A 22,815-nucleotide genomic window follows, 5' to 3' on the forward strand; every position below is an offset into this window, starting at 1 on the left:
CTAATGGAAAATACATTAGGAAAATGCAAATGGAAATAGGAACGGGTGAGTGATCACATAGGCCGTTTTATTCAAATGTATATGTCCCACAAGTGAGCTGCAGCTATACAAATATTCAAGCACTTGGAAATATGTAAAATAAGATCAGGTAAGTGATTTTTTAAGATTGTTTGTTGGCTCGGGATTCCCATCTTGTAGGATTAAACAAAATATTTTAAGAAACAAAGTATCTGGTGGGGTACAATATCTCGTCAGTTCTATAGAGTGAGACAGAGGCTGCCGGAGGGGTCCTTATGAAGGATTCTGGTGGAGACACACCTTCGTGTGTCCTCAGTCTATGCTAGAAGGGGACAAATATTTTAGTCCGGTAACTTAACTTTAACATTTGCACATTCATTTCTATATGAAAACTGCTGGAAAAGTCTTTCATTCTTAAGACAAACTTGTCAGATCTTTGTTAGTTTTATTCTTGGAATGTTATCATGCAAATCAAGCAATCATTAAGTTCAATATTTTATTAATTTTATTACATTTCTTATTCATTTTTATAAAATTAAAAGTAAACTTTTCAAATTCTCTTAAAAAACAACTAATCTAATTTTGTGGGTGGCCAAATGGGTGTCAATTCTGATAAGGAAACATCATACAACATGTTTTGGTATTCTTCCAAAAGGACTAAAACGAAATACAAAACATTTTTTATAGATAAAACAAATTCAAGAAAATTTTTCTCTAAATTTCTTTAAAAAAAATTAAACTTACAATTAGGATTATTGTTCCAGGCCTCAAATAACTTTTCTCTGGTATTTATACGTTTAGATATAAAGCATCTTTTGAATTTCATAATATTTTCATTTAAATTAGACCAACTTTTGGTTAAGGAAGAAGGAGTAGATTTCAATTTCGCTTTAAAAGGTAAAAGTTGAGGACACACTTGACCATCCAAAACAAACATGGCAAAGTAACTGAAAAATGAACAAAAATTATTACACTTTCTAAGAAGAAAAAAAAACACACACACACACGAAAACTTACCAAAAAGCTTTTTCCTCCATAGGCATTTCAATTTCTGTTAAAGGCAACTCCCAGCCCGCCTTACCAAAGGTGGCATCGACAAAACAATAAACTTTACCCTCTTCGGCTTTATAGCGGGGTAATGGCTCCTCTTTAATGCTTCTAATATTGCACAATAAGGGGGCATACAGCAGCAACCATTCTGGCTCTATGGCGGTAATGCCTCTTATAAACATTTTAGTAGAATCACCATTTTGTATTTCATAGGCTTCTTGGTATATAACCCATTCGGGTAGTTTTTGTTTAAGCACAGAGGAGGAATGCATAAATACCGGTTCTTCCATATCCAAGCAGTTGTAAGCATATTTAAGTCTACGTTTTTCTTCCTTATCACTTATATCCGCTAAAGAAACTTTGCGTGCCACTTTGTCTCCCATGCCGGCCAAAAGAATTTGTCTTAAAAATCTAGCCTGGGCATCTGTGGGAGGCGCCATAGAGGGGTCTACACTGAGGTTAACATTATTAATGCTTAAGTTGATTTCATTGGTTAGTTGTACTCTCAGCTTACGCACTTCGGTAATGGCTTTACGTCTTAAGCCATTTTCAGCACAGAATTTTACCAGTTCCCCCTTTGAGCCAGCATATTCAGCAGCACCCACTGCTCTTAACAAAACCATGGGATCACCTAGTAATTGATAATTACCGGTGGATGCCCAAGACTGTCTTTTCTTTTGCCATTTGCCTAATGTAAGAGCGGCTTCATCTTTCTCACGATCAAAATTAACTTCCATTAAGACCTCCTGCACCGATAAGGCAGCCACCAAACACACAGTGTAGGATAAAAGATTTTGTTGATGAGATAAAGCCAACATTTTGCCAAAACGAGGAGCCACTGGGAATCGGGAAATAATATGACCCAAACGTGTGACTTTCGGTGGTATTTCTTTAAGTGAAGACGAAGGCTCATTTACTTTTTCTAAGGCCCCTAAGATAATTAAACGCTTTTCTGCTGCCTGCAGTTGTACTGTGTCTGGTGGTGAAGGAAAAGGAAAGTTTATAACACGATCTATACCCATGCAACGCATTTGCAACATTAAATCATCAACCGGTTTCTTTTGTATATCAGGCACAGAGAAATCTTCGAATTCATCATTGTACACAGCACTGGAATAAAGTCTATAACAGTGGCCAGCACTAACTCTACCAGCACGACCGGCTCTTTGATCTGCTGAGGCTTTAGAAGTATAAGTTACAACAAAGGCACTTACGCCGGTAATTTTATCATACAAACGAGTCTTTTGTTTGCCACAATCCACCACATACTTGATATTGGGTATGGTTAAGGATGTTTCTGCCACATTGGTGCTAACCACACAAACACGTGTACCCTCGGGTGCAGGTTGGAAAATGCGATTCTGTTTCTCTGACGACAACAAAGAATACAAAGGTAAAACCCATAAAGGTTGTTTGGTGGTAGAGGCTGCCACATCCTCATCCATAACATTAGGATTTTTATCATCCTCCTCATCATCTAAATCATCTACATCACAATCAGCATTTTCTGCATCAGAATCTTGATTTTCTAATAAATCAGCTTCTGTATCATCACCAGGTAGTTTGTAATCATCTAAATTGATTTTGGGCAAAGCCAATTGGGACAAAAATTTCTTTTTGGATTTACGCACATTGCGTATGGCCCGCTTCATATCAAATTCATCATCGGTATCAGGTTTATCTTGGGCTACATCCTTCTCCTCTTCATTTTTGTTGTCTTTATCATCAGCAGTTTTTTCTTTTTCTGCTTTCTTACTGCCATCCAGCTTTTTGTAGGGAAAGGTTCTTCTTAACTTGCGCACCAATTGATTAACCTCCTGCTGGCCAGTGACAAAAATTAAAATACCACCTTCTGGCAGCTTGGAATGAATCTTAACTGTTTTCCTGTAAGCCTCCTCTACATAATTATCCGGTGTACGTTTTTGAAAATGTATAGTCACTGGAAACTGCCTGGCCTCCACTTTTATTAAAGGAGGAGGTATTTTAAATAGTCTCGAGTTAGAGGTAAAATCTTCTACCCTTAAAGTGGCCGACATAATAATCAATTTCAAAGGATTACCGCCTCTCTTAAGACGCAAAGGAACGATTCTAGATAAAAGACCCACTAAAATATCGGTATAAGAACTTCTTTCGTGAGCCTCATCCAATATAATAACCGAATAGTTTTTGAGTAAAAAGTCCGATTCTATTTCCTTGAGTAAGACACCATCGGTCATGAATTTGATTTTAGTTTCTGGAGTAACATTACCCTCAAAACGTATAAGATACGATACTTCTTTTTCGCTTAAACTCATTTCATGAGCCACACGTTTCGACATGGCTATGGCGGCCACACGTCTTGGTTCGGTTATGCCTATTAATTTGCCATTTTCACAGTAACCTGCTTCGTAAAGGAATTGTGGTATTTGGGTAGTTTTACCCGAACCTGTTTCACCAGCTACTATTATAATATTATTTTCATTAATGACCTCCATTACTTGTTGTTCTTCTGCCAAGATGGGCAATTTCAAACGGGCAGCCTGGATTTCAGGATCACGTACTACAGGCACATAAACAGTGGGTCTGGCAGGGGCTAGAGATTTGGGAGTTTCTTTTTTAGGAGTTTCTTCTAGTTTTTTAGATTTTATGGGGTTTTCTTGCTGCTGTTCTTCATCTTTAATTGTTTCCTTTATTTCTTTAACCTCTTCCTTAGGATCTTGCTTTAGCTCTTCTTCTTCTTCCTCCTCTTCTTCATCTGTGGTTTCATCATCATCCTCTTCCATGCCTACTATATTGGGATTTTTACGTTTGGCATTTAAATCTGCCTCTTCTTCCATTAACAGCTTACGTTTGGCTGCCCCTTTAATGGAACTTATTTTACCACCTACGGCAACTTTAACATTTTGTTGTCTTTGTTGTTTTTTAGCCATTAACTGTTCCAAAGAATCTAATTTTTTAACACCCACTGTTTGCACCTGACTAATGGAAGTATACTGCTTCAATTCCGTCTCCGAAACTTGCACTTTGGCCAAGGCTTCCAATAAATCGGCGCGCTTTAGTGAGAAATATTTTAGTAAACTATTTTTTATAAATTCAATCAAAACTTACCCCTTCCTTCTTCTTTTTCTTATCCACTATGGCCTGCAAATGTTTTCTTTGCTTTTTGGTCAAAATTTTCACATTTTGTCGGTGCTCCACTTTAATTTTAGTGGCCCGTTTTTGGGAGGGCAAAATCAAAGCATTAGATTCATCATAACCAGCTCCAGATCCCTCTGCCAATTCTGATAATTCCAATTTTACCTGTTGCCCAATAAAATATTCATTACTTATGAGAAATTTTGGGAAAAATCCAATAACTTACATCTTTTAAAGCGGAATTATCCACTACTATTGTTTGCGGATTTTGTCTAGCCTTGGCGTTATACACTTTTTTACCCATTTTAGTTATAAAATTTTACAATTTTTCCCCAAAATTTACATAAATTTATAAAATGTAAAAATCACACAAATTCTCTGCAGCTGCAAACGCACGTTTTTTCTTTTTGCTCTCTGTTTGTAGAATAAACATAAACACATGTTGTTGTTGTCAAAACTGTCTAAACGACATAAAACAGCTGTTTCCACTGTTTTATCAACAGGGCGTATCATAATAACACACAAACTGCTGCGAAAAATAAACAAACTGTTTTATCATGAAATATTGTCTAAGCATTCCGTTTATTTTTTAAAAAATTACTAATTTTAACTTAATTTTAAATATTATTTTATATTATTTTCAAATAATTATAACTTATTTATTTATTTTCACTATTAAACTAACTTCCTTTAACTTTATAAAAAAAGTACTAATGCCTTGTCTCTATAAAATCATCATCGATTTCCTCATCATGTGACTTATGCTCATAATTATGATGATGATGTACATGTTCCTCTTCATGATCCTCCTCATATTCTTTAACCGGTTCCACATGTTTATGTTTGTGTTGATGTTCATGTTTTGCCTCATGATGATGATGATGTTCATGTGAGATTTGTTCCTTTTTTATAACCGGATGATGATGCTCCTCGATGATTTTCTTTTCCTCTTTAAGAACAATCGGTTTGTGATGATGATGGATGTGTTTAATGACGGTGTGTGTATGTTTTTCGATCTTTTTATGGATGGGTACGTGTATAACGATTTTTTTCTTTTTTTGATGTTTGCTATGAGTGAAAGGAAAAATGGGGGAAAATATAAATTTGAAATTATTATGAAGTTTTAATTAGATTTTAATGAAATAGTTTAGTTAGGTCAGCACAAAATCTAGTCAATAGTCTTATCTTTAGTATGGTTGTAGTATTAGTTTATATTGTAATCTAGTCTATAGTTTTGTATATAGCCTAGTCTAAAGGCATGTGTATATTCTAGTAAATAGTCCAGTCTATAGTCTAGTCTATTGTCTGGTCTATAGTCTATTCTTTAGCCTAGTTTATAGTCTATTCTATAGTCTAGTCTATAGTCTATTATATAGTCTATTCTATAGTCTAGTTTATAGTCTATTCTATAGCCTCGACTATAGTCTAATCTAAAGTCATGTCTGTATTCTAGTCAATACTTCAGTCTAGTCTATAGTCTAGTCTTTAGACTAGTCTATAGTATATTCTTTAGTCTAGTCTATAGTTTAGTCTTTAATCTAGTCTATAGTCTAGTCTTTAGTCTAGTCTTTAGTCTAGTCTATAGTCTAGTCTATAGTTTTGCCTTTAATCTAGTCTATAGTCTAGTCTATAGTCTAGTCTATAGTCTAGTCTATAGTTTAGTCTATAGTTTAGTCTATAGTTTAGTCTATAGTCTAGTCTATAGTCTAGTCTATAGTCTAGTCTATAGTCTGGTCTATAGTTTAGTCTATAGTTTAGTCTATAGTCTAGTCTATAGTCTAGTCTATAGTCTAGTCTATAGTTTAGTCTATAGTCTAGTCTATAGTCTAGTCTATAGTCTAGTCTATAGTCTAGTCTATAGTCTAGTCTATAGTCTAGTCTATAGTCTAGTCTATAGTCTAGTCTATAGTCTAGTCTATAGTCTAGTCTATAGTCTAGTCTATAGTCTAGTCTATAGTCTAGTCTATAGTCTAGTCTATAGTCTAGTCTAAGTCTAGTCTATAGTCTAGTCTATAGTCTAGTCTATAGTCTAGTCTATAGTCTAGTCTATAGTCTAGTCTATAGTCTATTCTATAGTCTAGTCTATAGTCTAGTCTATAGTCTAGTCTATAGTCTAGTCTATAGTCTAGTCTATAGTCTAGTCTATAGTCTAGTCTATAGTCTAGTCTATAGTCTAGTCTAGTAGTCTAGTCTATAGTCTAGTCTATAGTCTAGTCTATAGTCTAGTCTATAGTCTAGTCTATAGTCTAGTCTATAGTCTACTCTAAGTCTAGTCTATAGTCTACTCTATAGTCTAGTCTATAGTCTAGTCTATAGTCTAGTCTATAGTCTAGTCTATAGTCTAGTCTATAGTCTAGTCTATAGTCTAGTCTATAGTCTAGTCTATAGTCTAGTCTATAGTCTAGTCCATAGTCTAGTCTATAGTCTAGTCTATAGTCTAGTCTATAGTCTAGTCTATAGTCTAGTCTATAGTCTAGTCTATAGTCTAGTCTATAGTCTAGTCTGTAGTCTAGTCTATAGTCTAGTCTATAGTCTAGTCTATAGTCTAGTCTATAGTCTAGTCTATAGTCTAGTCTATAGTCTAGTCTATAGTCTAGTCTATAGTCTAGTCTATAGTCTAGTCTATAGTCTAGTCTATAGTCTAGTCTATAGTCTAGTCTATAGTCTAGTATATGGTCTAGTCTATAGTCTAGTCTATAGTCTAGTCTATAGTCTAGTCTATAGTCTAGTCTATAGTCTAGTCTAGTCTATAGTCTAGTCTATAGTCTAGTCTATAGTCTAGTCTATAGTCTAGTCTATAGTCTAGTCTATAGTCTAGTCTATAGTCTAGTCTATAGTCTAGTCTATAGTCTAGTCTATAGTCTAGTCTATAGTCTAGTCTATAGTCTAGTCTATAGTCTAGTCTATAGTCTAGTCTATAGTCTAGTCTATAGTCTAGTCTATAGTCAAGTCTATAGTCTAGTCTATAGTCAAGTCTATAGTCTAGTCTATAGTCTAGTCTATAGTCTAGTCTATAGTCAAGTCTGTAGTCTAGTCTATAGTCTAGTCTATAGTCTAGTCTATAGTCTAGTCTATAGTCTAGTCTATAGTCTAGTCTATAGTCTTGTCTATAGTCTTGTCTATAGTCTAGTCTATAGTCTAGTCTATAGTCTAGTCTATAGTCTAGTCTATAGTCTAGTCTATAGTCTAGTTTATAATCTAGTCTATAGTCTAGTCTATAATTTAGTCTATAGTCTAGTCTATAGTCTAGTCTATAGTTTAGTTTATAGTCTTGTCTTTAGTTTAGTCTGTAGTCTAGTCTATAGTCTAGTCTATAGTCTAGTCTATAGTCTAGTCTATAGTCTAGTCTATAGTCTAGTCTATAGTCTAGTCTATAGTCTAGTCTATAGTCTAGTCTATAGTCTAGTCTATAGTCTAGTCTATTGTCTAGTCTATAGTCTAGTCTATATTCTAGTCTATAGTCTAGTCTATAGTCTAGTCTATAGTCTAGTCTATAGTCTAGTCTATAGTCTAGTCTATAGTCAAGTCTATAGTCTAGTCTATAGTCTAGTCTATAGTCTAGTCTATAGTCTAGTCTATAGTCTAGTCTATAGTCTTGTCTATAGTCTAGTCTATAGTCTAGTCTATAGTCTAGTCTATAGTCTAGTCTATAGTCTAGTCTATAGTCTAGTCTATAGTCTAGTTTATAATCTAGTCTATAGTCTAGTCTATAGTTTAGTCTATAGTCTAGTCTACAGTTTAGTTTATAGTCTTGTCTTTAGTTTAGTCTGTAGTCTAGTCTATAGTCTAGTCTATAGTCTAGTCTATAGTCTAGTCTATAGTCTAGTCTATAGTCTAGTCTATAGTCTAGTCTATAGTCTAGTCTATAGTCTAGTCTATAGTCTAGTCTATAGTCTAGTCTATAGTCTAGTCTATAGTCTAGTCTATAGTCTAGTCTATAGTCTAGTCTATAGTCTAGTCTATAGTCTAGTCTATAGTCCAGTCTATAGTCTAGTCTATAGTCTAGTCTACAGTCTAGTCTATAGTCTTGTCTATAGTCTTGTCTATAGTCTAGTCTATAGTCTAGCCTATAGTCTAGTCTATAGTCTTGTCACTGGCTGACCTTTAGTTAATTTATTGTTGGTGTTATTTTGTTGATGCCTCTTAATGTTTACATTCCAGCGAAAATGTCTGTGAGCAAACAAGGTTTGTTGTTTAAGTCTTTTGTTCACCTTAAACATTTGTCTAGTTTTATTTAAACAAAACACTTTTCTCTCTTTTTATATTTGTTTTTTCTGGGTTATTTCTTTGTCACTTCCGTTTCTTTTTGTGTTTTACTCACCCAGCTTCCGCATAATTTGCATACATTAATAACGCCATGCCAATAACAACGAAAATTTTCCACAACTATGAATGAGTAACAAAAATAATTATGTTTTTTTTCTCTTTCTTTTTATTTTAACAAAATTCTTTTTCTCCATCGAGTCCTTACCATCACTCGACTGTTCATTTTATTGATTTTTTTCCAAAAGAGGATGAGGAAAAAAACACTAGTTTAACGTTTTTTTTTCAAAAACTTGTTATTTTTTTCTTTATAAATTAAAAAAAGGGAAAAAAGAAAAGTATTTATAAACCAACAAAAAATGTTAAACTTCACACAACAACTGTAACACAAAAAATGATTAATAAATTGGCTTAAACAAGAGTTTTTATAACTTGAAGTAAGAAAAATATTTACACTTCAACAGGGAGTAGGAGGAGGAGGTAGGTTTGAAATACTAAACAATTTGGCCAATATTTCTTTCGAACAAAAACTTACTTCCTTAGTTATGTTTTGTATGAGTTTAAGTGGCAAGTGAAAAAAAAAATAAAACAAAATATCAGCAGTGAGGCATGATCAGTGAGTTGCAACCGAGTTTTTTTTCTAGCTTTACTTTGTTTTTATTTGCTTTTAGATTTCATTCAGTTTTATTAGGTTTTAAAGAGTCGTCTCTTCTTTGGCAAAAACTTGGTGGGTGTTTTATTTATTTTAAAAAAATTTTATTTAATAATTAAATTCATTTTAAAAATTTAATATTTTAATTTAAAATGTTTGTTTAATTTGTTTGTGGCAAAACCATAACGGAAGCCTTATTTTCATTTTTTTGCTGTTTTTTTTTTTAAAACTCAGCCAAACGGAAATGCTTTCAATTATTATCACAAGTCATTCCATAAACAATTTTAAATGTTTTATATGCGTAAAACAACAACACACACGCATCTTTTACATTATTTGCTATATTTTGTTATATTTATTTATAATATAATTAAGCCAAAGGAAAGAGTATTTACTGTTACAGGAATTATTAAGTGTTTTTTCTTCTCTAATAAAAATTTACTATTTATTTAAATTTTTTGTTTATAGCTGAAAACAAAAGGAAATTTTGTAATAGAAAATTAAGTTTTAAAAATTTTTATAAACCGTTAATTTCCAATTTATTTAAAAAACAAACTTTACTTTAAAACACTCTCAAGACCCATATATTTGTTTAAAATTCTTTCAAGTTTTCTTATAATGAATGAGTTTTCTCATAAAATTTCTTTTAATCATTTGTTTTTGTCTTTTTAAGAACATTGTAAAAGATATTTGTTAAAGTCTTAAAAACAAACAACTTTAATCAGTTACAACAACTGGAAAATGTCAAAAATACTCTTTAACTGATTAATTTTTGTAACTTAATAAGTGAAAGTTTATTGGATTTTCTCTAGTTTAAAAAATAAACTATTAATTTTCTATTCGATTTTCTTAACACCTTTAGTTTTGGTAAAACAATTGACAAAATAAAAGTTTTGATTAATAAACATTGTTTAAAAACTTCGTGTAAATACTTAATCAAAAGATTTAAGCAAAGAACTTTATAAAGAGATCAAAAGGGAAAAAGCGGAATGAAAAAGTAATTAATTTATATACTAGACTTTAGACATGATTACAGACTAGACTAGAGTAGAGACTAAACTAGAGACTATACTAGAGTTTAAACTTGAGACTAGACTAGAAACAATATTAGATATTAAAAATAAAGACTAGACTAGAGACTAGACTATAGTCAAGAATACAAACCAGACTAGAGAATAGACTAGAGACTAGATTATAGACTAGACTATAGACTAGACTATAGACTAGACTATAGACTAGACTATAGGCTAGACTATAGACTAAATTATAGTCTAATCTATAGACTAAGCTATAGACTAGACTATAGACCAGACTTTAGACTAAACTATAGACTAGACTATAGACCAGATTTTAGACTAAACTATAGACTAGACTAGAGACTAGACTATAGACTAGACTATAGACTAGACTATAGACTAGACTATAGACTAGACTACAGACTAGACTATAGACTAGAGTATAGACTAGACTATAGACTAGAGTATAGACTAGACTATAGACTAGACTGTAGACTAGACTATAGACTAGACTATAGACTAGACTATAGACTAGACTATAGACTAGACTATAGACTAGACTATAGACTAGACTATAGACTAGACTATAGACTAGACTAGACTATAGACTAGACTATAGACTAGACTATAGACTAGACTATAGACTAGACTATAGACTAGACAGACTATAGACTAGACTATAAACTAGACTATAGACTAGACTATAGACTAGACTATAGACTAGACTATAGACTAGACTATAGACTAGACTATAGACTAGACTATAGACTAGACTATAGACTAGACTATAGACTAGACTATAGACTAGACTATAGACTAGACTATAGACTAGACTATAGACTAGACTATAGACTAGACTATAGACTAGACTATAGACTAGACTATAGACTAGACTATAGACTAGACTATAGACTAGACTATAGACTAGACTATAGACTAGACTATAGACTAGACTATAGACTAGACTATAGACTAGACTATAGACTAGACTATAGACTAGACTATAGACTAGACTATAGACTAGACTATAGACTAGACTATAGACTAGACTATAGACTAGACTATAGACTAGACTATAGACTAGACTATAGACTAGACTATAGACTAGACTATAGACTAGACTATAGTCTAGTCTAGACTAGACTATAGTCTAGTCTATAGTCTAGTCTATAGTCTAGTCTATAGTCTAGTCTATAGTCTAGTCTATAGTCTAGTCTATAGTCTAGTCTATAGTCTAGTCTATAGTCTAGTCTATAGTCTAGTCTATAGTCTAGTCTATAGTCTAGTCTATAGTCTAGTCTATAGTCTAGTCTATAGTCTAGTCTATAGTCTAGTCTATAGTCTAGTCTATAGTCTAGTCTATAGTCTAGTCTATAGTCTAGTCTATAGTCTAGTCTATAGTCTAGTCTATAGTCTAGTCTATAGTCTAGTCTATAGTCTAGTCTATAGTCTAGTCTATAGTCTAGTCTATAGTCTAGTCTATAGTCTAGTCTATAGTCTAGTCTATAGTCTAGTCTATAGTCTAGTCTGTAGTCTAGTTTATAGTCTAGTCTATAGTCTAGTCTATAGTCTAGTCTATAGTCTAGTCTATAGTCTAGTCTATAGTCTAGTCTATAGTCTAGTCTATAGTCTAGTCTAGTCTATAGTCTAGTCTTTAGTCTAGTCTATAGTCTAGTCTATAGTCTAGTCTATAGTCTAGTCTATAGTCTAGTCTATAGTCTATAGTCTAGTCTATAGTCTAGTCTATAGTCTAGTCTACAGTCTAGTCTATAGTCTAGTCTATACTCTAGTCTATAGTCTAGTCTATACTCTAGTCTATAGTCTAGTCTATACTCTAGTCTATAGTCTAGTCTGTAGTCTAGTCTATAGTCTAGTCTATAGTCTAGTCTATAGTCTAGTCTATAGTCTAGTCTCTAGTCTAGTCTATAGTTTAGTCTAAAATCTGGTCTATAGTCTAGTCTATAGTTTAGTCTATAGACTAGACTATAGACTAGACTATAGACTAGACTATAGACTAGACTATAGACTAGACTGTAGACTAGTCTATAGACTAGACTATAGACTAGACTATAGACTAGACTATAGACTAGACTGTAGACTAGTCTATAGACTAGACTATAGACTAGACTATAGACTAGACTATAGACTAGACTATAGACTAGACTATAGACTAGACTATAGACTAGACTATAGACTAGACTATAGACTAGACTGTAGACTGGACTATAGACTAGACTATAGACTAGACTATAGACTAGACTATAGACTAGACTATAGACTAGACTATAGACTAGACTATAGACTAGACTATAGACTAGACTATAGACTAGACTATAGACTAGACTATAGACTAGACTATAGACTAGACTATAGACTAGACTATAGACTAGACTATAGACTAGACTATAGACTAGACTATAGACTAGACTATAGACTAGACTATAGACTAGACTATAGACTAGACTATAGACTAGACTATAGACTAGACTATAGACTAGACTATAGACTAGACTATAGACTAGACTATAGACTAGACTATAGACTAGACTATAGACTAGACTATAGACTAGACTATAGACTAGACTATAGACTAGACTATAGACTAGACTATAGACTAGACTATAGACTAGACTATAGACTAGACTATAGACTAGACTATAGACTAGACTATAGACTAGACTATAGACTAGACTATAGACTAGACTATAGACTAGACTATAGACTAGACTATAGACTAGACTATAGACTAGACTATAGACTAGACTATAGACTAGACTATAGACTAGACTATAGACTAGACTATAGACTAGAGTATAGACTAGACTATAGACTAGACTATAGACTAGACTATAGACTAGACTATAGACTAGACTATAGACTAGACTATAGACTAGACTATAGACTAGACTATAGACTAGACTATAGACTAGACTATAGACTAGACTATAGACTAGACTATAGACTAGACTATAGACTAGACTATAGACTAGACTATAGACTAGACTATAGACTAGACTATAGACTAGACTAGACTATAGACTAGACTATAGACTAGACTATAGACTAGACTATAGACTAGACTATAGACTAGACTATAGACTAGACTATAGACTAGACTATAGACTAGACTATAGACTAGACTATAGACTAGACTATAGACTAGACTATAGACTAGACTATAGACTAGACTATAGACTAGACTATAGACTAGACTATAGACTAGACTATAGACTAGACTATAGACTAGACTATAGACTAGACTATAGACTAGACTATAGACTAGAATAGAGACTAGACTAAAACTTAGACTAGAGACAATACAAAAGACTAGAGACCAAAAAATGAGTCTAGACTAGACTACAGACTATAGACTAGACTAGATTAGACTAGACAACACCATACATTACAGACCTGACTATACATTAAACTAGGGTCTAGAGTAGAGAGTAGACTAAGTTCCTGAATAGAGACTAAACTATTTATCTGGCTATCGACAAGATTTTAGACCAGAAAATACTCTATACCAAACAGTAGATCAGACTACAGATTAGTTTATAGTTCACACTGTAAAACTCAAGCTATATTTTAGTCAAGAGAGCAGATTGTAAAGTAGACTAGAGTTCAAACTATACCCTTAATATATACCAGATTTAGTATAGATTGTAGAGAGTATAATAGATTATGATAACATCATAATAGATTAAGATCAATTAATAGATCAGACAATATATTAAACACTAGAACATACTGTAGTTCAAACTATAAACAACTAATTTCTTTAAACAACCTCCTGTGTTTGTCTTATAAAAACAAAAATTTTCTTTTAAATCTTAAATTTATGTTTAATTCTTCAATTATAAAACCATAAATTTCGATTTAATTAAAGGTTCTTGTAATTTCTTTGACTAAAGCGTGAAAATTTCCTTAAGATTAACCGAAATCTAAATTCTTTATATTTTTTTCATATAAAACTTTTATAAAACACATTAAAATTCGATTAAAAATCAATTTTCATGCTCCAGATTTTAAATTATTAATAAATAAAATAAAGGAAAATTTTCAATTTCCTGCTTGTCTTAGAAGAAGAAACAAAAAACGAACATGTTAAAGATTAACAAATATATTTTCTAATTACCAAGACAAAACTAAACAGGCGAGACAAAAAGAAAGTAAGAACCCTTCTTAACCAATATGCAGCTTATAGATCAATCAAATATAAATGTTAAAGAAAAAGCCGATTTTCTGTTTAAAAACACACGCACTTAACTTAAAAAAAAATTTAACAACAAATTGTTATATGTAATGTTTATATTATTGTTGTTGTTGTTGATATTTAAGGTTTTACAAGCCATTAAGAATGAAAAAAAAAAAAAAAACATAAAACAAACCAACAACAAGTGATTCATAAAAATGATGTAGTTACAAGTATCTAAGACTTGTTGCACTTGATATGTTGTCTGATTAGGGTTTTGTAGGTTTTTTCTCTGTGTGATTTTTTGTAAGGCTATTAACCTTTTTTTCAGCTTAAGAAGTATTATATGCTTTAAGCTTTTAGGTTTTAAAATGTTTATAAAACAAGAAAAGTTTTTTTTTTTTTAAAACAAAAAAGCTTTAATATTATGCCACACAAGTATAATTAAAGAATTTTATATTCTTATTCTTAAACAAATCAAATATTTTCTTCTCATAGATTAGGTTTCGTATAAGGGAATAGACAGAATTTTAACACAGAACATTAGTTTAAACCCACAATATCTTTTTTGATTAATAACAGTTTTGACAGCTGTTATAAGGTACACATATGATTTTGAAACAAACAGACAGCAACAACAAAAAGTATGTTAAACATGTTCGCTTATATCCAAACAAAAACCATATGAAATCAGTCAATGTTTAAAAAAAAAAAAAAAAAATATGAATGATATTTATAACAGGAGTTGCTACAGTAGCTTTTATTATGGAGGAAAAATATTTCTTTGGATATTTATTAGGTTTTACTTTGTTGTTTTTATTATTAAGACACTTTAAAGGTTTGTTTTTACTTTGTTTTATTTTCTATACATTTGATTGCGTGTTTGTGTTTTGCTTTTGATTTTTAGGAAAACCATATTAATAAAAGAAAACCAGGTAAACATAAGATTTGTTATGCATTTTTAATTGACGCTGAACATGCATTTTCATTTCATTTCAACTCTTTTTTTTTTCTTGATTTAATTGAAACTACTAAACAGTTTGTGTTGTGTGCAACATAAAATTGTAAAACAAAAACAAATTTGTAGGCAAAAAGTATTTGTTTTATAATTTAAATATTTTTTTTTCTTTTATTTTTCTCTTTATGTTTCTAGGAATATTTGTAATTTAACTTTTAAATTAAGTTTTTAGTACCAATAATAAATCTATGTATCTACATAAATGTTTATAACTATCATTAAGTGTGATATAATATTACCAAGAAATTAGTTGTTTTTAATTAAATATTAAGTAACACATTGAATAATATTAATGTTTCTGTTTCAAACATAAATTACACATGAGGTAAATTTAACCAAAATATTACTTTAAAGGAATTTTAATTTAAAATTGTTTGAAAAAGAGACCGTAAATTAAGTTTTTCTAAGAGCGATAGCATAGCTTACAGAAATAAACAATATGTTAATAAATAATTTAATTAAGTCAGTACTATAGTGGGGACTAGGCGCGGATCTAGTTTGAGCGTTTGAGAAGGAGGCAGGGATTGTTTATTTTTTTCTTTTTTCCTCATTTTTATATTATGTATCAACAATTTTCGATTTGGGGGTTATAGTATAGTCTAGTATAAAATCTAAACTATAGTCTGGCCTACAGTCAGATCTAAAGTCTAGTCTATAGTCTAGTCTACAGTCTAGTCTAGACTATAGACTAGGCTATAGACTAGGCTATAGACTAGACTATATATATACAATAGAGGTTTAAACTATAGACTAGACTATAGACTAGACTATAGACTAGACTATAGACTAGACTATAGACTAGACTATAGACTAGACTATAGACTAGACTATAGACTAGACTATAGACTAGACTATAGACAAGACTATAGACTAGACTATAGACTAGACTATAGACTAGACTATAGACTAGACTATAGACTAGACTATAGACTAGACTATAGACTAGACTATAGACTAGACTATAGACTAGACTATAGACTAGACTATAGACTAGACTGTAGACTAGACTATAGACTAGGCTATAGACTAGTCTATAGTCTAGTCTATAGTCTAGTCTATAGTTTAAACCTCTATAGTATATATATAGTCTAGTCTATAGCCTAGTCTATAGCCTAGTCTGTAGTCTAGTCTATAGCCTAGTCTATAGCCCAGTCTGTAGTCTAGTATATAGCCTAGTCTGTAGTCTAGTCTATAGTCTAGTCTATAGCCTAGTCTATAGTCTAATCTATAGTCTAGTCTATAGTCTAGTCTATAGCCTAGTCTATAGTGTAGTCTATAGTCTAGTCTATAGTCTAGTCTATAGTCTAGTCTATAGTCTAGTCTATAGTCTAGTCTATAGTCTAGTCTATAGTCTAGTCTATAGTCTAGTCTATAGTCTAGTCTATAGCCTAGTCTATAGTCTAGTCTATAGTCTAGTCTATATCCTAGTCTATAGTCTAGTCTATAGTCTAGTCTATAGTCTAGTCTATAGTCTGGTCTATAGTCTAGTCTATAGTCTAGTCTATAGTCTAGTCTATAGTCTAGTCTATAGTCTAGTCTATAGTCTAGTCTATAGTCTAGTCTATAGTCTAGTCTATAGTCTAGTCTATAGTCTAGTCTATAGTCTAGTCTATAGTCTAGTCTATAGTCATAGTCTATAGTCTAGCCTATAGTCTAGTCTATAGTCTAGTCTATAGTCTAGTCTATAGTCTAGTCTATAGTCTAGTCTATAGTCTAGTCTATAGTCTAGTCTATAGTCTAGCCTATAGTCTAGTCTATAGTCTAGTCTATAGTCTAGTCTATAGTCTAGTCTATAGTCTAGTCTATAGTCTAGTCTATAGTCTAGTCTATAGTCTAGTCTATAGTCTATAGTCTAGTCTATAGTCTATAGTCTAGTCTATAGTCTTTTCTAGTCTATAGTCTATTCTAGTCTATAGTCTAGTCTATAGTCTAGTCTATAGTCTAGTCTATAGTCTAGTCTATAGTCTAGTATATAGTCTAGTCTATAGTCTAGTCTATAGTCTAGTCTATAGTCTAGTCTATAGTCTAGTCTATAGTTCATAGTCTATAGTCTAGTCTATAGTCTAGTCTATAGTCTAGTCTATAGTCTAGTCTATAGTCTAGTCTATAGTCTAGTCTATAGTCTAGTCTATAGTCTAGTCTATACTCTAGTCTATAGTTTAAACCTCTATAGACTAGTCTATAGTCTAGTCTATAGTCTAGTCTATAGTTTAAACCTCTATAGTATATATATAGTCTAGTCTATAGCCTAGTCTATAGCCTAGTCTGTAGTCTAGTCTATAGCCTAGTCTATAGCCCAGTCTGTAGTCTAGTATATAGCCTAGTCTGTAGTCTAGTCTATAGTCTAGTCTATAGCCTAGTCTATAGTCTAGTCTATAGTCTAGTCTATAGTCTAGTCTATAGCCTAGTCTATAGTCTAGTCTATAGTCTAGTCTATAGTCTAGTCTATATCTAGTCTATAGTCTAGTCTATAGTTAGTCTATAGTTAGTCTATAGCCTAGTCTATAGTCTAGTCTATAGTCTAGTCTATAGTCTAGTCTATAGTCTAGTCTATAGTCTAGTCTATAGTCTAGTCTATAGTCTAGTCTATAGTCTAGTCTATAGTCTAGTCTATAGTCTAGTCTATAGTCTAGTCTATAGTCTAGCCTATAGTCTAGTCTATAGTCTAGTCTATAGTCTAGTCTATAGTCTAGTCTATAGTCTAGTCTATAGTCTAGTCTATAGTCTAGTCTATAGTCTAGTCTATAGTCTAGCCTATAGTCTAGTCTATAGTCTAGTCTATAGTCTAGTCTATAGTCTAGTCTATAGTCTAGTCTATAGTCTAGTCTATAGTCTAGTCTATAGTCTAGTCTATAGTCTAGTCTATAGTCTATAGTCTAGTCTATAGTCTATAGTCTAGTCTATAGTCTTTTCTAGTCTATAGTCTATTCTAGTCTATAGTCTAGTCTATAGTCTAGTCTATAGTCTAGTCTATAGTCTAGTCTATAGTCTAGTCTATAGTCTAGTATATAGTCTAGTCTATAGTCTAGTCTATAGTCTAGTCTATAGTCTAGTCTATAGTCTAGTCTATAGTCTAGTCTATAGTCTAGCCTTTAGTCTAGTCTATAGTCTAGTCTATAGTCTAGTCTATAGTCTAGTCTATAGTCTAGTCTATAGTCTAGTCTATAGTCTAGTCTATAGTCTAGTCTATAGTCTATAGTCTAGTCTATAGTCTAGTCTATAGTCTAGTCTATACTCTAGTCTATAGTTTAAACCTCTATAGTATATATATAGTCTAGTCTATAGCCTAGTCTATAGCCTAGTCTATAGCCTAGTCTATAGCCTAGTCTGTAGCCTAGTCTATAGCCTAGTCTATAGCCTAGTCTATAGCCTAGTCTGTAGTCTAGTCTATAGCCTAGTCTGTAGTCTAGTCTATAGTCTAGTCTATAGCCTAGTCTATAGTCAAGTCTATAGTCTAGTTTATAGTCTAGTCTGTAGTTTAGTCTATAGTCTAGTCTATAGTCTAGTCTATAGTCTAGTCTATAGTCTAGTCTATAGTCTAGTCTATAGCCTAGTCTATAGTGTAGTCTATAGTCTAGTCTATAGTCTAGTCTATAGTCTAGTCTATAACCTAGTCTATAGTCTAGTCTATAGCTACTAGTCTATAGTGTAGTCTATTGTCTAGTCTGTATTGTACTATAGTCTAGTCTATAGTCTTAGTCTATAGTCTAGTCTATAGTCTAGTCTATAGTCTAGTCTATAGTCTAGTCTATAGCCTAGTCTATAGTGTAGTCTATAGTCTAGTCTATAGTCTAGTCTATAGTTTAGTCTATAGTCTAGTCTATAGTCTAGTCTATAGTCTAGTCTATAGTCTAGTCTATAGTCTAGTCTATAGTCTAGTCTATAGTCTAGTCTATAGTCTAGTCTATAGCCTAGTCTATAGTGTAGTCTATAGTCTAGTCTATAGTCTAGTCTATAGTCTAGTCTATAGTCTAGTCTATAGTCTAGTCTATAGTCTAGTCTATAGTCTAGTCTATAGTCTAGTCTATAGTCTAGTCTTTGTCTAGTCTATAGTCTAGTCTATAGTCTAGTCTATAGTCTAGTCTATAGTCTAGTCTATAGTCTAGTCTATAGTCTAGTCTATAGTCTAGTCTATAGTCTAGTCTATAGTCTAGTCTATAGTCTAATCTATAGTCTGGTCTATAGTCTAACCTATAGTCTAGTCTTTAATCTAGTCTAGAGTCTAGTCTAAAGTCGAAAGTCTTAGTATAAATATATAGTATAGTCTGTAGTAGTCTAGTCTGCTCTTGCCTGGTCTTGTCTATAGTCTAGTCTATACACTATTGTTTTGCACAATTTTATAACCGATCATTACAGGTTGTTTTTTCTAGTTGAGTATGTGTCTTAAGTCTTTTGTTTGGTGTACTTTTGAATGCTATTTTTTCATATATATTGATGGTTTAAATAGATGTCAGATTTTGCAGCAGGTTTTTACTTTGTTAAAAAATATGTAAACCGAATTTTAAACTTTTTTGTGTTTTGTTCGCATTTTACAAATTTTACTTTTTAATAAACTTAATTTAAAACAAGTTCTTTTATTTGCCTTAACGGGTGCCTTTAGTTTCTTGACCAAGTTTTATCTTTATTTTGTTTATGTTTTTAAGAAGCACTTTTTTAATGTGTTTTTTACAATGTTTATTAAATGGTTTATTAAACTATGTTAGTAGAGCTACTTGTTAAACAAAACAAGAACTAAAGAAACAAAACATTAAATTAAAAATTCCCACAAATGAAAGTGTTTTCAGAACAATTTTATAGCCAAAGAAAAAACCGGCTAAAGTCTAGTTAAAATTTTGGCAATAAAAAAAAGAAATTTAACAAATTTTCTTAATATAAACTAAAAACAAAACAATATTTACTTTCAATTAAACAAAAACCAACGAATTAACAAGAACTTTAAAGAAGTGAAAAATGTGGCTTAATAAATTTATTATAATTTATTTAATACAAATTCTAACAACAACAGCTGTTTTAAATAAAAATAAAGGAAATTATAAAACTTTACAAACGGGTACGTTTTATTTAAACAGTGAACGTCCTTTGTGGATATTACAAGATGAGAAAAGTGATAAAGTGATGTTTAAGCAAATGGAAATTAAAGAAAAACCTATTTATGAAAATATAAAACCATTATATTACAACAATAGAATGACGAAAAATTTACAAGAAATAAATAATCATGAAATACAAAAAAGAAATTATAAAAATTTTAAAACTAAAGCACAAAAACGTTTAAGTTATTTTAACAATTATCAAGGATTACAATTACCGCGTAATTATATACCTTTAAGGAAATCCAGTGATGCTAATTTACATGTTTCCTCGAGACGATATCAAAATTCAAAATTTATACAAAATTTACCAGTATTTGATGCTGTGCCGGGAGAAGAGGCCTATACTCCTTCGAGACCTATATTTATTTATACCGGTAATAAGGGACGCATGTTGCTTAATACTATGTTAAGTAAACGTAAATATCCTATGCAGGAACCAGTACCGGGGCAAGTACTCTATCCACCACAGACGTTGATGTTTAAACCTCAACCTTTAGTGGAAAATTTCCAGCAAAAGATAAATGTTACCATGATACCTTTCTACGCTTATGAGGCCATAGATCCTAGGCAACACAATCTTGATAAGAGCTCAACCTCCAGTTCTTCCTACTCTTATTCCTCATCCCCCTCCAACCCTTATCAAGTTTCAAAAAAACTGAAAAAGCCTAAAAAATACTCGGCCTTCTTTTCTCCTCAAGAAGTGCTTTCACAACCCATAACCGAACTTTCTCAGTATCATTATCAAATAGAATACACCACCAATTCTCCCTTAACTCTAGAGAAACCTTATGATAATCATAGACTAAATAATGCTTCTCCCATAACCACACCTTTAACTACTCCTTTGCCTCATAAGAAATTCGAAGTCACCTATAATGATGGTGAGGATAAGTTTCAAATTACCTATGAGGATGATACTCCTCATCTAGAGCGTCCTCTTAATATACAAACTACACAATTCACCACAACCCAAGCACCTCTGCCCTATGAAAGCTATAATATAGATCAAAATTATTATGCTTTTCCCCTCTACACCATGTCTAAGCTAATGGAAAAGGAGGATAAGAATCGAAAGCTACAAGAGACTAGAAAGCAGGAAGCTGATGTTACCATAGAACAACAGAGGATTGAAAAGTATATAGATTCCGCTTTAAAGGAAGAAAATGATAGTTTGCTTAACAAATCAAATGAAGATACTTGGTTTATATTAAATTCAAGGTAAGTTGGATATACTTTAGCTGGAGAACAAACTTACGTTGCAATTATTCTTTATACTTCTTTTTCAGATATAAAGGTCCTCTCAAGACAAATGCCAATAATCTGCACTCCTCTAAATATATACAAAGTTCTCCGGGAAAGTTACAGGATTTACTTAAAAAAGAAATTAAACCCAAGGAAACCACTAAACCTACATTACAGCCACAAGGTAGATCGTTATATGGGGAACATATCAATTTTATATAATTACTAGATTTAAGCTAGATAAAGAATTACTTTAAGTACAAAGAATAATAAATTGTATATAAAATTAACTTATACTAAGAAGATAAATTCAAAATTTTTGGAAATAAACTAAACGTTTCTCTCTCTCTCTTCGCTTAATCAGGGCAACGAAAGCTTTTCTAATTAGAAATGAAAACTAATTTGTCTTTCTTTTTAGACTTTTATTTCAGAGAAATTAACGGTTGAACTGTTTGATCTTTGCAACAAATTAATGAAAAAAAAGTTTAAAAAAGATTTTGTTTATATTGTTTTAAGTTTCAAAGTGTCAATTTCCATTAATTTTCTTTATATGTTTAGCAGCTGCATACTAACTGATCATAAATTGTATATTTATTAAGAAATAACTGTAAAACTATGTCATAATCAATAATATAAACATAGCTATAGTCTAGACTAGTTATAGTCTATATTCTAGAGTATAAACTAAACTATAGATATACTAAACACTAGTATATATATAAAACTATAGAACAGACTACAGATTGTGCCTTCAGACTATAAACTAAACTATAGAGAGCAAAAATTCGTTCAAAAGACCAATATAGTTAAATAAACCAGACTTAAAAACATAATAAAGATCAGGCTATAAGGCTGATTGTAGAACAAACTTAAGACCAGACTAAGATCACACTATAGATCATACTATAAACTAAACATCTGACTACAGTCGATACTATAGATCAGAATAGAGATCAGACTAAATATCAAATTATATGCCAGAATATAGAACAGATTGCAGACCTGACTATAAATCTATAAACTACAGATTAGTCTGAAATACTATGTATCAGAGTATAGAATATAGTATCAGACTATGGATCATGCCAGACTTCAAAACATACAATAGATCATGTTAAAGACCCGACTAAAGAATAAACTTTAGACCAGACTTAGAT

The 22,815-nt window shown here is 31.7% G+C and overlaps 3 protein-coding genes across 3 annotated transcripts; 1 reads left to right on the plus strand and 2 right to left on the minus strand.

Moving 5' to 3' along the window:
* Window positions 1–447: 447 nt before the first annotated feature.
* LOC111679766 (probable ATP-dependent RNA helicase kurz) lies at window positions 448–4,633 on the minus strand. The gene is made up of 5 exons (XM_023441363.2): window positions 4,409–4,633; window positions 4,156–4,347; window positions 1,036–4,100; window positions 763–965; window positions 448–675 (listed from the first exon to the last, which is right to left on the minus strand). Exons 1-5 carry the CDS (start codon window positions 4,484–4,486, stop codon window positions 590–592), a joined length of 3,624 nt encoding a protein of 1,207 aa, XP_023297131.2. The 5' UTR covers window positions 4,487–4,633; the 3' UTR covers window positions 448–589.
* Window positions 4,634–4,732: 99 nt separating this feature from the next.
* On the minus strand, window positions 4,733–8,710 carry LOC111679761 (histidine-rich glycoprotein). The gene is made up of 3 exons (XM_023441358.2): window positions 8,654–8,710; window positions 8,504–8,568; window positions 4,733–5,250 (listed from the first exon to the last, which is right to left on the minus strand). Exons 1-3 carry the CDS (start codon window positions 8,669–8,671, stop codon window positions 4,893–4,895), a joined length of 441 nt encoding a protein of 146 aa, XP_023297126.1. The 5' UTR covers window positions 8,672–8,710; the 3' UTR covers window positions 4,733–4,892.
* Window positions 8,711–19,942: 11,232 nt separating this feature from the next.
* On the plus strand, window positions 19,943–22,085 carry LOC111679760. The gene is made up of 2 exons (XM_023441357.2): window positions 19,943–21,634; window positions 21,703–22,085. The coding sequence occupies exons 1-2, from the start codon at window positions 20,274–20,276 to the stop codon at window positions 21,878–21,880; spliced, it is 1,539 nt and encodes a 512-aa protein (XP_023297125.2). The 5' UTR covers window positions 19,943–20,273; the 3' UTR covers window positions 21,881–22,085.
* The last annotated feature ends 730 nt before the right edge of the window (window positions 22,086–22,815 follow it).

The sequence above is a fragment of the Lucilia cuprina genome, chromosome 3, assembly GCF_022045245.1.
Source record: "Lucilia cuprina isolate Lc7/37 chromosome 3, ASM2204524v1, whole genome shotgun sequence".
NCBI lineage: Eukaryota > Metazoa > Arthropoda > Insecta > Diptera > Calliphoridae > Lucilia > Lucilia cuprina.

Coding starts and splice junctions, on each gene's coding strand:
- LOC111679760 (XM_023441357.2), top strand. CDS start 20,274: ATGTGGCTTAATAAATTTATTATAATTTATTTAATACAAATTCTAACA. Junction 21,635..21,702: donor TGGTTTATATTAAATTCAAG/GTAAGTTGGATA, acceptor CTTCTTTTTCAG/ATATAAAGGTCCTCTCAAGA.
- LOC111679761 (XM_023441358.2), bottom strand. Junction 5,251..8,503: donor GCAAATTATGCGGAAGCTGG/GTGAGTAAAACA, acceptor TTTCACTCATAG/CAAACATCAAAAAAAGAAAA.
- LOC111679766 (XM_023441363.2), bottom strand. CDS start 4,486: ATGGGTAAAAAAGTGTATAACGCCAAGGCTAGACAAAATCCGCAAACA. Junction 4,348..4,408: donor ATAATTCCGCTTTAAAAGAT/GTAAGTTATTGG, acceptor ATTGGGCAACAG/GTAAAATTGGAATTATCAGA. Junction 676..762: donor CTGGAACAATAATCCTAATT/GTAAGTTTAATT, acceptor ATTTCGTTTTAG/TCCTTTTGGAAGAATACCAA.